Genomic DNA, 16,099 nt, shown 5'->3' with positions numbered 1-16,099 from the left:
ATTTTTCTCATAGAACAGGACACGACTTAAAGTGGCCCCAAATGCAGTGGGGCAAAAATAGTCCTGGGGATCGGATACACAACCCACCAGGCCTCCCCTTTCCAACTGTACAACACCCAATTCTGGGATCCTTTGGGCAACTTAGAATTTTAATGGACACTAATAACCACCCAAACCTATCTAAGATACATATGGGAGTTTTACATTTTATTTTTATTCCTACAGAAAAGAAGAAAGAAAGACGTATCAAAAAAGCCTGTTTCCCGTTTGCTGGAGTACTGCAAAAAACATTAACAAAATAATTTCAAGGATACAACTGCTGTGAATTCAAAAGGCATAAACTACTGAAAAAGTGAGTGTACTTTTTTTCACAATTTGCAACTGTCAATAGAAGTCTTAAAGTTTGAAATTTAACAAACTTGTGTAACTCCCACCAGTAGCAGAATTGGTAAATAACCTCCCAAACAATACAAAAGAATAAACATGGTCAAACTATCAGGTTAAGCACTAAAAATCTTATTTTTGCTTCCATGGTTACAATTATAAAAATTGACAAGCAGCATACCCATCAATAACCACCTCAGGAAAACAGTTTACACCTGGTATATTTTCTGTACTTTGTTAAATCTAAGAAGCCATCAATTGTTAAGATTCAGAGATATCACAATGTAGGGAAAAAAACAGTGCTTCAGAATCCAAAAATATGGCATGCATGTGTACCCTTAAAAAATGAGCCGTCTCATCTATAGGTGGGGTCTAATCAACAAAACAAGCAAGCAAAATAGACCAGACACATGGAAATAAATACGGGTGACCAGAAGGGAGGGGATGGGTTGAGGACAATGGGGTAAAGAAGGGGAAAAAGGGTCAAGTCGAAGAACCTGTGTAAAGGACCTGTGGACACAGCCCACAGGGCGGGGTGGGTGGGGGTGGGTAGGTGAGCGTAATGGGCGAAAAGTGGGGACAACTGGAATTGAACAATAATTTTTTTAAAGTAATGATGTTCCGCAAAAAAAAATGAGTTGTAAGAAGAAAGGAGTATGTGAGCACACGTGTTTATTCATTTGGGAAAAAGACATTCATCTCACTACTTAATATTCTGAACTTCCAATGATTATTGTGGCAAATACAAATGCAAAACATTTGAGGCTTTCTGTAGTTAAGTTTTTCATGACTGTTTTTCTTTACACAAACAGGAATAACCCGAAGATAACTTCAAGCAAACTACCCATAAACAGAAAACCTGTTATATAAATTGAGGTCTATTTTTGTAATAGATCAAAATACTGTGTTGGTCAAAATAAATAGGTAAGATTGACATACTTTATTTCTATGTTCGCTACCAGACCCCACAGGTGTGTGTCTTTGTAATTCACTACATTTGAAAACCAGCTGAAACACAACGGGCATGCACAACCGGGGTGAAGGTTTCAGATTACACTTGTTGAAGTTTTCCTTAAAAACAGAAGCAGCATACTGGCAGGTACACAGACATGGAACAGGAACATGATTTTACTCTGAACAGTAACTTAAATCTTTGCGAGTCAAGTGCTTCCTGAGGCTCCCAGTGCCACGGAACGGTGTGTTGTGAGGGTCTGGTGTGTTCCACTGTGGGACAGTGTGGTCTGTGTTTTCCGGGTCTAACCGTCAAGTCTCAAGTCAAAAGCAAAACCAAACCAACCAACCAAAAACATTAAGATATACTGACAGTCTTATTTCCATGTATTGCAGAAGAATACTAATACATATTTTTTATTTCTGTACTTTTTTATTAAGAATACTTCTTAGGGTTTTTTGGCATTTTATATTCAGTGTCCATTGGCTCCTTCTGAGAGTATCCGTGAAGGTTCAGTAAATTTTGCAGTGAACAAGTAAAAAAGGGCTGGCGTGGGCACCAAAGCCAAAAGGGGTAAATCCTGTTCGAGTTTGTCCACTCTGGAAATGGAAATTATTCCATAAGCATGAAGTAGCCAGTGGCTGAAGAGAACGATGAGTCTTTTCTTCCTGACCAGGAGATCATAGCAGTTCTATGTAATTTCACAAAAGAAAGAAAAGAGAAACGTTACCGGACTGAATCAGCTAGATCATTTATTATATTTTAATTAAATGTATTTAAAAGTCATAACCTCAGAATTGCCAACCAGTGGAGCTAAAAGGGACCTATGAGAGCACTCACACCAGCCCCCACACTGCACAGGGGAGAAAAGGAGGCTTCCAGCGGTCCCAGCGGCAGGCAGAGGCAGCGCCAGGAATGCCTCTAAGTGCTAGTGTACAGCACCACTGGGCGCTGGAAACTCTATGGCTTCTTCAGAAAGAATGCACCAGAAGGGGAACTCCCCATGATGTGCCCTCTTCCTGCCCTGATCCACTGCCGCTGAGTCTACAGGTGAGACAGGAGGTGCGCACACCGAACCCCTTCCCCTCCAGCATTCCTGCATAATTAGAAGGCAGCAGAAATGACATGTGACTACGCTGATTTCCTTTTAATCTCGAATATAGCTCTATAATGTGCTAAAAGGACCAGATTATCACAAAAGTAATAGCTGCATGTGCTAATAAACATTCTGAAGTATAATTTGCAATACAACGTGACTTCCTTTTACTAAAGGGCTCATCTACTCAGCTACAGCTAGACTTTCTTTTCCTACTGCAGGTCTCTACTTCTGATTTATGCGTTGAGTGCTCATCGCAGTACACGGACATTTTACACAGGAGAGATTCCCAGGGGCAGAGAGACAAACAGGTTTCAAGCTAACATAACTACTACCCACAGTAGCTATGGATAATAAACAAAAATGCAAAAACTGCATTTTATTCAAACAATCATTTCCCCCTCAAATATTTCTCTAGAGTTGAAAAAGGTGCCAAAACTAATTTGCTTATCTACTTATACATACTGCATTAAAGATCACAGGAGAAATGAGGTCAGTGTACAAATGAGAGCATGTGAATAATCACCATCAAAATACTCTACCTAGCTCCTCTACGGTATTTTCTGTCTAAAAGTCACTCCCGCTCCCTCTCTGTCTGGTGTAACAGAAAGAGAATCATCAACAGCAATCATTCCAAAATAGTTTACAACTTACTTTCTCTGGGTCGAGCCCTTTTAAGTTAAGAATTATGAGAAAGCATGTTCTCTTGCCCAGTGCAGTGGGCAGTTAAAGACAGCACATAAACAGTAGGTCATTGAGTACGAGGTGGAACAGTAAGTACTAAGGTATTTGACACTTCTATTCCTTTAGAATTTAGGCTCAAAATAAAGGGCCTTCTAACACTGACCTTCCACTGAAATAATAATAAGTTAGAGGCACAAAATGGGTATCTCAAACCAGAAACACTATCAGAACTAATGTTACTTCCAAATCACTAAAATATTATAGATATTAGAGGACAGACATAAACATCCAAAATAAAAAAAAATTAAATTGGGGACACAACACAGAAGGGTGGAGAATGAATAATGTAATTACTGATGGCAGTGCTGCCACGATAAACAGTATAAAATTAGTGCTGTATGCAATAAAGCACTCTTATGTTTCCCTCAAAATGATGTAAGTTTCAACATTTCATAATTAAGTATGTCCTATGGGCAAATAATTGAAAGGATTTTTTTCTCCAACATGCTAGATAGCTGAGCCTGACTACTTCACTAATTCCCAGGCAAACAGACAACCTTTCATAAACATAACCAATGAGCTAAAAGCTACTTAGTGTCATCAAGTAGCCAAGGATCACTGAGACAATCCGTTGTGCTGTCCTATGTATTATTCTCTTGTTCAATTGTGAAATCCATGGAAAAACCTCTAACAGAGGAAAAAACTTTTCCTACCTCTATTTCGGAGGCCGACATGTACACAGCGAGAGTGACCAAAGACAACACTAGTATAATGTACGGGAAGGCGTAATCTGGAAAACAAACATTGGCATTCTGTTGAAAATTAAGCACATTTTCTGGATAAACAAAAATTCAAACAGTACAGTTGTCCCCATAACTGGAAAATCTTTCAGCCAGTCCCATGACAGACTCATGCCCAGGACACAGGGATCTGAAAGCTGACAATTCGTAAGTCATCCCAGCCCTGGCACCAGGCAGGTGTACATAACCTGTACTCTGTTGCCCACTCCACGCACAGCCAAAAATGACTTCACTTCTCACCAACCTCTTTGCTTCTAATATTCCGTTTTTCCATTTACCAGTTACCAAGTCAGAAAGCTACTTTATCGTGTTCTCCTCCCATTCCCTCAACCCTTGCATGCAGTGTCACCTAGTTCAGTTAGTTCTACCTTCAAAGGAGATTTTCACTCCTAGTGTCTTTCTGCTTTAGGTCAGGCAGACTTGGCTCATAATCTCCCAACTGATCCCCCAGGTTGTTTCCCTGCCATCCACCTTCCATGCTGCCCCCCAGTTTTCTCTGTAGAATGCAAACCTAGTCATGTTTCTCTTCTGCCTAAAATTCTTTGTAGAGTAGGTCTCTATTCTCTAGAGCAAGAATAGCAACCTCAGATGCCTACAGAGGCCAGCCAGGCAGGTTCATAGCTGAAGTTTGGGCCAAATCTAAGGAAATAGAGAACGACAGGAGCTAGAAGGAACCACAGATTTTCAAATACCATGCAGTCCAGCTGAAAACGATACATCTGTAAACCAGAATATGAGGCAACACAGCCCTGACTACTCTGCAATTTCCCTTGGCCTTACCCTCAAAGCACCACCCTAATCTTGAACCAAATTCATTACCAAGCTACATGACTTGCTTACGGATGCCAAGTCTTGCCTAGTTCCTTTAGGCCAGGTTTGCCCTCTACCCTGGTACCTAACATCCCTGCAACAACGGTCAATGTCATACTGTGTCCTCTCAGCTACTGCAGCTTTCTTAGTAGTATATGAGCCCTTTAATGCCAACTTTTTCTTTTTCTTCTTTTGCATGACAGTTTAGTCTAACTGGGTGCCAGATACATGCATGAATGGTTATATTAAAATAATCACCCAGGCTGGTTTGGCTAAGTTGGTTGGAGCACTGTCTAATAAACCAAAGGATTGCAGGTTCAAGCCCTGGTCAGGGCATGTGCCTTGGTTGCGGGTTTGGTCCCCGGGGGAGGGCGCCTACAAGAGGCAACTGATTGATGTTTCTCTGCCTCACTCTCTCCCTCCTTTCCACTCTCTGGAAAATCAATAAGCATGTCCTCGAGTGAGGATAAAAAATAATAATAAAATTTAAAAAGAATATACTGAAGCTTCTTTTACTGTATTGAAAAGGCTTCCATAAAGAAACTTAGAAATCTAAGACCTAACAATGATAAATAGGATACATTACCAAGAATAACTTCCATATATTATTTGCAAAAGCCAGTTTTTGTTTTTTAATTTATACTTAGGTCTTAAAAATATTCCTGTTTAGGTTATAAGCTTCAAATACAAAGCACTGTCTAAACAGACATCAGTTCTGATTAGCTGCCACTGATTTCTTGAGAATTTCTATTTCATTCCAAAAAAACAACCATTTTTCAAAATAAGGCTTATTATATTTCAGCAAAAATATATACTATGGTTAATCTTCAAGAATATGAAGAAATTCTACTTTAAAGAAAAAGTGCAAAAATTATACTCAGTGAAAATATTTTTCATCACATATAATAACTACACGAGCTATTTTCCCAGCAAACTTACATAACAGGCCTCCGCCGACTGCCTGGAGCACGGTCAAAATTGGGAAGAAGTAAAGTGCCGCATAAATACTTTTAAATCGATCAGACTTCCCTAGCCCACAGGCAATCTTCTTTACCAGCAGAGGTCGGAGCAGCATCATCAATACCAAGCAGAAGGCATAATAGATAAACACAATGGTGTAGCTGTAAAATAAGAAATTATATTATCAAAAATATGTTCTAAAATAGTTTATCATTGATCCCATAAAAGGTTAAAAAAGTAGACTTCAGGCCAAGATGGAGGTGTAGGTAGACACACTGCCTCCTCGCACAACCAAAATAAGGTCAACAACAATTTAAAAACAAAAAACAACCAGAACTGAAGGAAATTGAACTGAACGGAAGTCTGACAACCAAGGAGTTAAAGAAGAAACATCCATCCAGACCCGTAGCAGGGGCCGAGATAGGCAGCCAGGGTGGAGAGGACCCATGGAAAGGCGGTGGCTGGCAGACTGGTGAGGCTCAGCTGGCGGACGGGGCGGCCCCACATTCACGTGCAGATAAACCGGGAGGAACAACAGGGAGCCAGACGGACTGAGCAACCCAGGGCTCCGGTGCAGGAAATAAAGCCTCAAACCTCTGATTAAAAACACCTGTGGGGGTTGAGGCAGCAATGGAAGAAACTCCCAGCCTCACAGGAGAGTTCCTTGGAGAGACCTATGGGGTCCTAGAATGTACACAAGCCCACCTACCAGGAATCAGCACCAGAAGGGCTCACTTTGCTTATGGGAAGTGGGGGAAGTGACTGAAATCCGGCAGAGAGCTGAGCTAGCACCATTGTCCCCTCTTGGACCCCGCCCCCACATACAGCATCACAACCCTGCGACCTCGTTACCCTGCCCTGGCGAATACCTAAGGCTCCGCCCCTCATACGTAACAGGCACATGAGGACAAAAAAAAAAAATGGCCAAAACAAAAGAACAGATCGAAGCACCAGAACAAATACAACTAAGTGACAAAGAGGTAGCCAACCTATCAGATGCACAGTTCAAAGCACTGGTGATCAGGATGCTCACAGAAATGGTTGAATTTCTTCACAAATTAGATGAAAAAATGAAGGCTGTGATAAGTGAAATAATGGAAAATGTACAGGGAACCAATAGTGATGAGAAGGAAACTGGGACTCAAATCAACGGTGTGGGCTAGAATAAGAAAGAAACATCTAACCAGAAAAGAATGAAGAAATAAGAATTCAAAAAAATGAGGAGAGGCTTAGGAACCTCCAGGACATCTTTAAACATTCCAACATTCTAATTATAGGGGTACCAGAAGGGGAAGAGGAAGAGCAACACATTGAAAACTTATTTGAACAAATAGTGAAAGAGAATTTCTTCAATCTGGCAAAGGAAGTAGACTTCCAGGAAGTCCAGGAAGCTCAGAGGGTCCCAAAGAAGGTGGACCCAAGGAAGCACACACCAAGGCACATCATAATTACATTAGCAGAGATTAAAGGTAAGGAGAGCATCTTAGAAGCAGCAAGAAAAAAGCAGACAGTTACCTACAAAGGAGTTCCCTTATGGGAACTGTCAGCTGATTTCTCAAAAGAGACCTTACAGGCAAGAAGGGACTGGAAAGGAGTATTCCAAGTCATGAAAGTCAAGGACCTGTATCCCAGATTGCTCTATCCAGCAAAGCTTTCATTTAGAATGGAAGGGCAGATAAAGTGCTTCTCAGATAAGGTCAAGTTAAAGGAGTTCATCATCACCTAGCCCTTATTATATGAAATATTAAAGGGACTTAACTAAGAAAAGGAAGATAAAAAAACATGTACAGTAAAATGACAGCAAACTCACAGTTATTAACAACCATGCCTAAAACAAAAACAAAAGCAAACTAAGCAATCAACTAAAACAAAAAACGAACCACAGAAATGGAGATCACATGGAGGGTTAGCAACAGGGGAGTGGGAGGAGGAGAGAGGGGGAAAAGGTACAGAGAATAAGTAGCATAAATGGTAGGTGGAAAATAGACGGGGGTGGGGGTACGAACAGTATAGGAAATGTAGAAGCCAAAGAACTTATAAGCATGACCCATGGACATGAACTAAAAGGGGGGAATGTGGGTGGGAGAGGGTGTGCAGGGCGGAGGGGATTGAATAAGGGAAAATGGGACAACTGTAATAGCATAATCAATAAAATATATTTTTTAAAAGAGAAAAATAGGTTAAAAAATATATTAATTCTATCCGTTGAATATTCGTATTTGCGGAAGGCTGGCCAGGAGGACTCTCATACGTTAGTGAGAAGCGCATGCTGGTCCCTCTCTAGGACGTAGTCTGGAGAGGTGCATCCCAAATCCTAAAATGTTTATATCCTTCCGTCCAACAACTTTACTTGTAGAAGTTTATCAAAGGGAAATATTCCAGGATACACAAAAAAACCTTCATGAATAAGGTTTTTTTTATCACGTAATAAAGAAACTCAGGAGAAAAATAAACATTCAACAACAGAAAACTGGTTAAATTTTATAGTACATTCATGTGGGAATACTATGTAGCTATTACTTCATTCATTGAAGCTGAGGGTACAGCTCTATAAAAATCAACAAAGGGCTTTATCAGTCCTTTATGTGTGTGTGTGTGTGTGTGTGTGTGTGTGTGTGTGTGTTTTAGCCATATATATGGAGAGAGAGAGAGAGAGAGAGAATATATACATGGAATAAATAATCTGCAGGGCTAAAGCTGGGCAGGTGTAAAAGATTTTGACATCTTTATACCTGGATCTCATTTTTTGAAAACTACCTTTTTACATATGTGTATGTGTGTTTTGGCACTTAGTACTATTAAGAACTTTCTCAAAAACACATCAAATGGACACCAGCAATTTACAAAAATTCTAAAAATGAAGTAGTCTGGGATGGTATTATACAGAATGCTATGAATTTGATACTTCTAAAATAAAACATTTGAAATTGCATTTGGGGAAAAAAAACAAAAACAAAAAAGAAAGAACATTAGCCCAAACATTCTAACAATATCAGCTACTACTCGGTGCTTCCTACATGTAAGGCGCTGCCCTGTATCTGACGTGTACGGATTTATTTAACCCTCATCCCCACCTCGTAAAGGATCATCATTCCCGTTGTACAAATGGGGAAACTGAGCTACAAGAGGCTCTGAACAGGCTCCAGCTGACACAACTACTGGGAGACCCGGGATTCAAACTCGGGCCCGTTTTTCACTCCAAAGCCCATACTCCTTCCTGCGTGTCAGATATTACTTCTCTGCTGCATATCAGAAAGGTTTTCCTTACAAATCCCTTTTTAAGAAACATGTATGGTTTAATTTGTAAGTGTCTACACATACTTTAACACCAATACAAAAATACTTTCACTTCTATTATACTAAGATGTATTTCTATTTTCTCCTATCAGATGATGTTCCCTTAAGAAAATCATTTCTGTGTATTTCTTCCTGTGCCTAGATACCATTTTACAATGCTCAACCTGTTGAAATAAATGAAATCTGTAATTATCATTTTTTTAAAAAAAGATTCTTAGTCTAAATAAATACTTACAGTGGGTAGACAGCTTCGTGAGTACAGTGCACTGTGGTCACGTAATCTGGACTTGGGTTGTAAAGCATTGTGTACCAATCAGAAAGCATCAATACTCGACATGAACGGATATAAAGAACACCGACTGGATCACTCACAAGCAAGGTGATAATAGCTGCCACACTGCATTCAAATAATGCAGTAATGTGTTGGAAAAGTGCACTGGAGCTAATAGAAAAAAGGAGCACAATTACCAAAAAAGTGTTAGTGCCAAATAGTTTTTTATAAAACCTGGATATGATTCAAAACATGGTTTCTTTTTTTTTTAAGACTTTATTTATTTTTTTAGAGAGAGAGGAAGGGAAGGAGGAGAGGAAGAGAATCATCAATGTGTGGTTGCCTCTTGTGCACCCCCTACTGGGGACCTGGCCCACAACCCAGGCATGTGCCCTGACTGGGAATCCAACCACTGACCCTTTGGTTCGCAGTCTGGCACTCAATCCACTGAGCCACACCAGCCAGGACTCAAGAAATTGTTTCTAAAAGAAATTTTCACTGTTAACTCCTGAGGATAAAATACTCTTCCACTTTTTATAATAAAGGACTTATGTACATACACTACATAAACAGATAAAAGTAAATTTCATGGGGGTAGGTGGAATTATGGAATTAAAGAGGTAACAATGACAAAGGGGTTGAGAAACACTGGTTAGCCTCAGACAGCCAGGCCCCTACTTCCTATATTAGAAGTCCAATATCTCAGGAAAATGAAAAAGAAGGCCTTTGTGTTCCTTGTTACCAACTTACTAGGTAGGGTAAGCACAGTGACGCAACTCCGTTTTAAGTCCACTGTTCCTGCCTAAGCGCTGACCACTCCTCTGTTCTACCTACAAAACAAAGCTTTACCCTCACCCTGACCAACCTGGTTCAGTTGGTTGGGTGTCGTCCCACAAACCAAGAGGTTCTGGGTGTGAATCCGGTCAGGGCACAAGCCTCAGCTGCGGGTTTGGTCCCCACTTAGGGTGTGTGCAAGTGGCAGTCAATTGATGTTGCTCTGCCTCTCTCCTTCTCTTCCCCTCTCTCTGGAATCAATAAGAGGAAGGGGAAGGGGAAGGGAAGAAAAGAAAGCTCTATCTGCTCCAAATTATCCCTCAAAACATACTTCATGTTTTAGTTGTAATGCATTTGGAAGGTACCCCCTTTCCTCCACCACCTCTTCTCTACTTTGACCTGAGAAGTCCCAATAATTAACTGAGCATTTATTCTATATTGGCTTTAACATATTCACATCTTTCTCATCATAATCTTTCATTACTCATAACAAAAATTAAAAGAATAAGAGCTGCTTTTTAAAAATCAATTTACAGATTCTTCTGGGGGGAAAAAAGTTTCTTTCAACATAGATAATCACCGTGGCTTTATTAAGTAGAATGCAGAGAAGTGCTGATCCTAATTCATCATTCATCTGACCATCCCTTCCATTCCCATTCCCGGGACTGGAATCTGGCCATCAGTGTTTCTTGGGTAGCCCTCTGATTTCTCATCCACCCTTCCCAGAGGATATCTTCCTCAAGTAAACCTTGGCCAATAAACCATTCACTCGGTAAATACTAAGCGAGCATCTCCAACATGCCAGCGGTTGTAAGCTGGTCTTGGCGATTCCGTGAGGAACAACAGGGATGCCCACTGCCCTCTTGCAGCTTAGAGTCAGGGGTGGGCAGAACGTTAATTGAGAAAACTCAAACATAACTTACTATAAATTGTGTTGAGCGCTAAACACAAAACAGAAACAACAAAATGAAGAGTGCTATTTAAAAAGAAAAATAAGGGCACAGATCTACTTTAGCTTGGCTTGCGAAGACCTCTCCAAGGTGTAACTTAAACTGAAACCTGAAGGAAAAAAGGCAGAGAGGTAAAAAGTTGCAGTGAGAGGGACAAGAAAGTATTCCAGGCAGAAAAAACAGCCTGGAGAAAGGGAAAGGATCTAAAGCAGGAAAGACGCCGAGAAGTCAGAGGAACTAAACACCAGTGTGGCTAAAATATACTAGGGCAGAATTTGATTCCTCATTCCCATCAGAATAAAGTTCCCATCCTCATCAAGAAACTTCACAACTTAAGTGTCCATCAGTAGATAGTGGATCAAAAAACTGTGGTTCATCTGCACAATGGAATATTATGCAGCAAAAGAAAGAAGGAACTTCAACCTTTTGTAAGAGCATGGATGGCACTGGAGAATATTATGCTAAGTGACATTAGCCGGCTGGTGAAAGACAAATACCATATGATCTCACTTATAAGAGAAATCTAATGAACAAAAACTAATGAGCAAAACAGAACCAGAGATATAGAAACATGAAACAGAGTGACCAGAAGAGAAGAAGGAGGAGAATGGTGGTGGAAAGAAGGGGAAGGAACTAGTCAAAGAACATGTGTGAATGACCCATGGACATGGACAATGGTGTGGGGATTGACTGTGGGGGCGGGGGGCACAAGGAGCGCAGGGAGGGATAGGCAAGGAGGGCAAAGGGGGAAAACATTGAGACAACTGTAATAGAATAAGGATAAAAAAATAAAGGGTACAATTAAAAAATAAAAAGAAAACTTCACATTCTGGCCTCAGTCTACCCTTCCCACTCTCCTTTTCGCTACCTCTCTTTCACACACAGTCCACACTTCGACCACAGGGATTCCTTCCATTCCCACCGTAACAGGGCACATGGTTTGTACCTCTGTGCCACACTCTTCAAGCTGTTTGCTCTGCCTAAAACGTTTTTTCCTCATGTCTTTCAGATCCTAGTGGGCACAATTTATCTCTTCCACTCTTTGTGATTTCAGAGCATTTTGTTTCCAATGCTTCCATACACTTTTTGTTTATATACTTTTAAGATTGATTTATATTACATTTCGTTTATATACATTTGTCTTTGCTACATGATTACGGCTATAAACCATGTCAGTTATTTGTGTACCACCTCCTTTGATCTTCTCAATGCAAAACACAGTGCTTCATAAATGTTTATGAAGTTAATGTGTTAGTGTGAGTTTTCATAATTAGGTTGCAGCTGTATCATTTTAACTACATTACAGAAGATTACTAGTAGCAAATTCAATTACAAAGTATTTGCTCTAGAACAATAAAGTTTATAAACAAAAGCCATTCTTTGTAAAAAACCAATAAAGATTATAGTTTTTTTAACCCACACCCTGGTATATGGTTACTGGTTTGAGAGAGAGAGAGAGAAACACCGGTGTGCGAGAGGAACCCTGAGCAGTCCCCGCCCGCAGGCACCCCGATGGGCCTGACACACAACCTAGGTGAGTGCCCTGACCAAGAATCGAACCTGCATTCTTTTGGTGCTTGGGATGACACTTCAACCAAGTGAGCTACTTAGCCAGGGCTATAAATATGATAATTTAGGGTTTTAAAAAATCTATTTTAAAAAATGTCAAATACTTTTTAAAAAATTTCTTCAAGCTCATTTAAAACAGATGACAGATACTTCCCTTAATAATTACTGAGGCATGCCCTATCGTTAAGTTTTCTTGCCACAATCAAAAGTAATCAGAAAATAAGGCAAAAACAGGTTTAGCACTTTTAAAACAACAGCCCTGGCTGGTGTGGCTCAGTAGGTTGAGTGCCGGCCTAGGAACTGAAAGGTCGCTGGTTCGATTCCCAGTGGGCATATATGCTGGGCTGGGGGCCAGGCTCCCAGCTGAATGTGTGAGATAGGCAACCGACCTATGTATCTTTCACACATCGACGTTTCCCTCCCTCTCTTTTTCCCTCACTTCCCCTCTCTCTAAAACAAAGTAAATAAATAAATAAAAATAATTAAAACAAGAGAGGTAGTATAATTACTTGATAAGGTCTTCTAAGTGGTCATTATTCCAACATCAGTCCATCTAGATACATTCACAGAAAGTGCTAACCTCTTTTTCCCTGAGTACCATTCAATGAAGAACCAATGTAAAACCAGAGGAAGCATAGCCATGAATCCAAGATAGAGCCAATCATAAAGTTCTGGGGACTCTGTGCACGGCTGACAGTACTTCTGTGCGTTTGTTCTCTGTCCTCTTGGACACACCTACAATGTATAAAAACAGTGTGTACAGCTATTGCTTGCTTGAGAACATCAACATCCCCAAAATATAAGATATCCCATTTCTGTTTAAACATCTGTTTCCATGTGCATTTTTTAGAAATAAACAAAGAGAAAGCATAAGTAAAATAAAAAGAAATCTACAGTGTATTTGCCTATATCTGTGTAATGCTCTTAAAGGAGTCCTTTCACTAAGTTACTAAATTAGCTAATAGTAAATGAAAAACCTAGTAATTAATAGTGTGTAAAAATAATTGCAAACAAGTATCCTGGAACTGTAAAGTTAATTTACTTGGATGTTCAAGTCACTGTACTATATCATTAATAAAAATTAAAAATTACTACAAAATTATAAAATGTTTTAAAAAACACAATAACTGTGACTGTCAAAAAGGATGTAGTATCCATCAATCAATACAAAGACACAAATATTTTATTAATGCCTACATATTTTTTATAAGTTAATGAATAGACTGAAGAAAAAAGATATTCTACGTGTGAAAATATTTCAAAAGCGAAGAGTTTACAAATGAAGTAGCATACAAACATGAAGACTTACCCCACATTCTCCATATATTTCCGTTGAGCCATTTTTAAATAACAGGGTCTTCCCACAGTAAAGTCCAAGGCATGCTGGTTGAATATCGACAGCTTTTTAAAAACAAATGCCAGTACAGTAACATCTCTTGTGATTATAAAAATTAGTGCAAGTTGAAGCACTTGGCAGAAATATCAACACACTTTCAATTAAAAAAAATCATATGTATGACAAAAGTCTTGATGCATTTATTTTAAAAATTAAATTTCTCCTTTACACTGGGGCACTGCAGAAAGTTATACTGGAACTCTGATGTTGATACAGTTTCTCATCATTAACATCGCTAGTCCTCTACCAGCAAATCCAGAGGTATCCCTGGGACCTCAAGGCCTAGCCCCACCCCTTCATCAGGTGGTCTAGTCTGCCGAATGCACACTGTCTGTCTGTAATAAGAGGATTAGGGGAGGATCACTGCTTTTCATTTTGCTCAGGTAGGAAGGTGAGTGCCTGTGCTCATGCACACGCATGCAACACTGATTATCACCCTCTTCTGTCATAGAACACATTTTACCACCAGAAAAGCATAAAGGACATAATTTCAGAATAAAGGGCAGGCCTGTAGAGTCAACAAATTCAACTTTATAAAAAGCTTATTACATTGTCCTAACTCTTGTCATTTTTTGTCAGGGACAAGTGAAAATTTTAGCAAGCTGTCACTGGGCCTCTGACCGATATTTGGGAACCCCTGCCTTGGAATCAATCCCCCGATCTCAAGGCTTGGGGAAAATAAAAAGCAGCTCTTCTTTACAAAAACAAAAACAAAGACAAAAACAAAACAACCTCAGGACCTACAGATTGTCTCTGACCTCACCAACAGGTAGAAGTTATTGAGACAGGATTTCTCATCAGTGACATGTTTCCCTTCATTCACTGATCTAGTCATTCAATATCCACAGATTAAGTGCCCGATTCCACTGGGAACGGGAAACTAATGGTCCACAGAGGAACATGACAGAGACCCTGCCATCAGGGAACCCACAGCCTAGTGTGGAAAAAATCCAAAACAACTGAGGTCAAATGTAATTTAATGTGAAAACGATGCATTTTTACAATTATTCTTGAGCAATCATTTCCCAAATTCTTCATGAATTCAGTCTGGAAATGGACCGATTCACAATACTCCTTCTCCTTTCAAATTCGAATAGACTTTTAATTTTTTTTCTCCTTGTGCTGCTGAGGGGGAAAAAAGACCTAGCACTGACAAAAATGCCTCAACTGTAATATTTTCACATCAAATTTCTGAAATTTAAAGAAAACCCACGGGCTTCTTTACCTTATTTGGCCCTTATTTTTAAATCAATTGTAATTACAACGTTCTAAACTAACAGATGGAAATGAAGTGTTTCAGATTTTTTGAGAAGGCAGAAGTTAAAGAATTGGAAGTTTCTTCTACCCAGGCATTGCATCTAGTAGATGCTTAATAAATACATTTAAATGTAAGTAATGTCAAGTTTTTCAAACCTCAAGTCCTGAAAACCAGCAACAACTTATCATCAGCCAAACAAAAGCCTGACTCCCATTATCCGTTCACTTTTCCCTTACATTTTCTTCGGTAAACGAGAGCTGAAAGTTTGACTTCCCCCCACCCCCAACCTTTCTTAAGGGCCCTGTTAGCTGAGGTTTGATGCTGAAGCAAGAGACAACAGTGATACGGCAAGCAGCTTCTGCTTCCTTTACTGTTTTTCTGCCCAGACTAACGCCCGCGAATAGATTTTAAAGTCAACTCTCAGGAATGTTAAAGAATGGGACTGACACAGAAATTGAAATGTCCTTCTGAACAGAACAATAAAAGCCTAGCCTTTCCCCCTCCCCGCACGCGCTCGGCTTCCTCTCTGCAGCGGGTCTGGAGCCGACACCTCTCCATCCCATCTCACTCCACCCCAGAGCCCGGGAAGAGTCTGGGGCCCAGCCCCGGGGCGGGTGGGAGCAAGAAGCTAGGATGAGCCGCTACCTGGGGGCCGCCCACGGGGGCTGAGCCCAGAGCCAGCGGCCTAGGGAAAAACCGGGGACAATGACAAACGCTTCCCGGGACCCCGGTTACCACGTACCCATTGGCCGCTCCTAAATTATCCTGGAGATGCTCCAGGATTAGCCGACCCGGCTGCTGGGCCCAGACTTCCGGAGCATAGAAGTCTCCGTAGTTCCGTCTCCTGGTAACCCGGGCAAACCGCTTCGAAGACCCGCCTCCCTCCTCATACTTCCTT

General features: G+C 40.4%; 1 protein-coding gene and 1 long non-coding RNA gene across 4 annotated transcripts; one reads left to right on the top strand and one right to left on the bottom strand.

The window, feature by feature from the left end:
- Nucleotides 1–150: 150 nt before the first annotated feature.
- On the top strand, nucleotides 151–1,314 carry LOC118497050. Its single transcript, XR_004899600.1, has 2 exons — nucleotides 151–352; nucleotides 1,197–1,314. It is a non-coding gene; the product is annotated as an uncharacterized LOC118497050 (long non-coding RNA).
- LOC114492994 (JNK1/MAPK8 associated membrane protein) lies at nucleotides 1,176–16,046 on the bottom strand. 3 transcript variants are annotated; one of them, XM_028507665.2, is made up of 7 exons: nucleotides 15,944–16,046; nucleotides 13,857–13,948; nucleotides 13,128–13,282; nucleotides 9,219–9,425; nucleotides 5,666–5,847; nucleotides 3,830–3,906; nucleotides 1,176–2,027 (listed from the first exon to the last, which is right to left on the bottom strand). In XM_028507665.2, the coding sequence occupies exons 1-7, from the start codon at nucleotides 15,945–15,947 to the stop codon at nucleotides 1,809–1,811; spliced, it is 936 nt and encodes a 311-aa protein (XP_028363466.1). In that variant the 5' UTR covers nucleotides 15,948–16,046; the 3' UTR covers nucleotides 1,176–1,808. The 3 variants fall into 3 exon arrangements, with proteins under 3 accessions (XP_028363466.1, XP_028363467.1, XP_035866415.1); XM_028507666.2 differs by having other exon boundaries at nucleotides 1,737–2,027; nucleotides 13,857–13,930; nucleotides 15,944–16,033; XM_036010522.1 differs by lacking the exon at nucleotides 3,830–3,906 and having other exon boundaries at nucleotides 1,918–2,027.
- Nucleotides 16,047–16,099: the final 53 nt, after the last annotated feature.

The sequence above is a fragment of the Phyllostomus discolor genome, chromosome 1 (genome assembly GCF_004126475.2).
Source record: "Phyllostomus discolor isolate MPI-MPIP mPhyDis1 chromosome 1, mPhyDis1.pri.v3, whole genome shotgun sequence".
Taxonomy (NCBI): domain Eukaryota; kingdom Metazoa; phylum Chordata; class Mammalia; order Chiroptera; family Phyllostomidae; genus Phyllostomus; species Phyllostomus discolor.
This window is presented reverse-complemented; position numbering and strand designations above follow the sequence as displayed.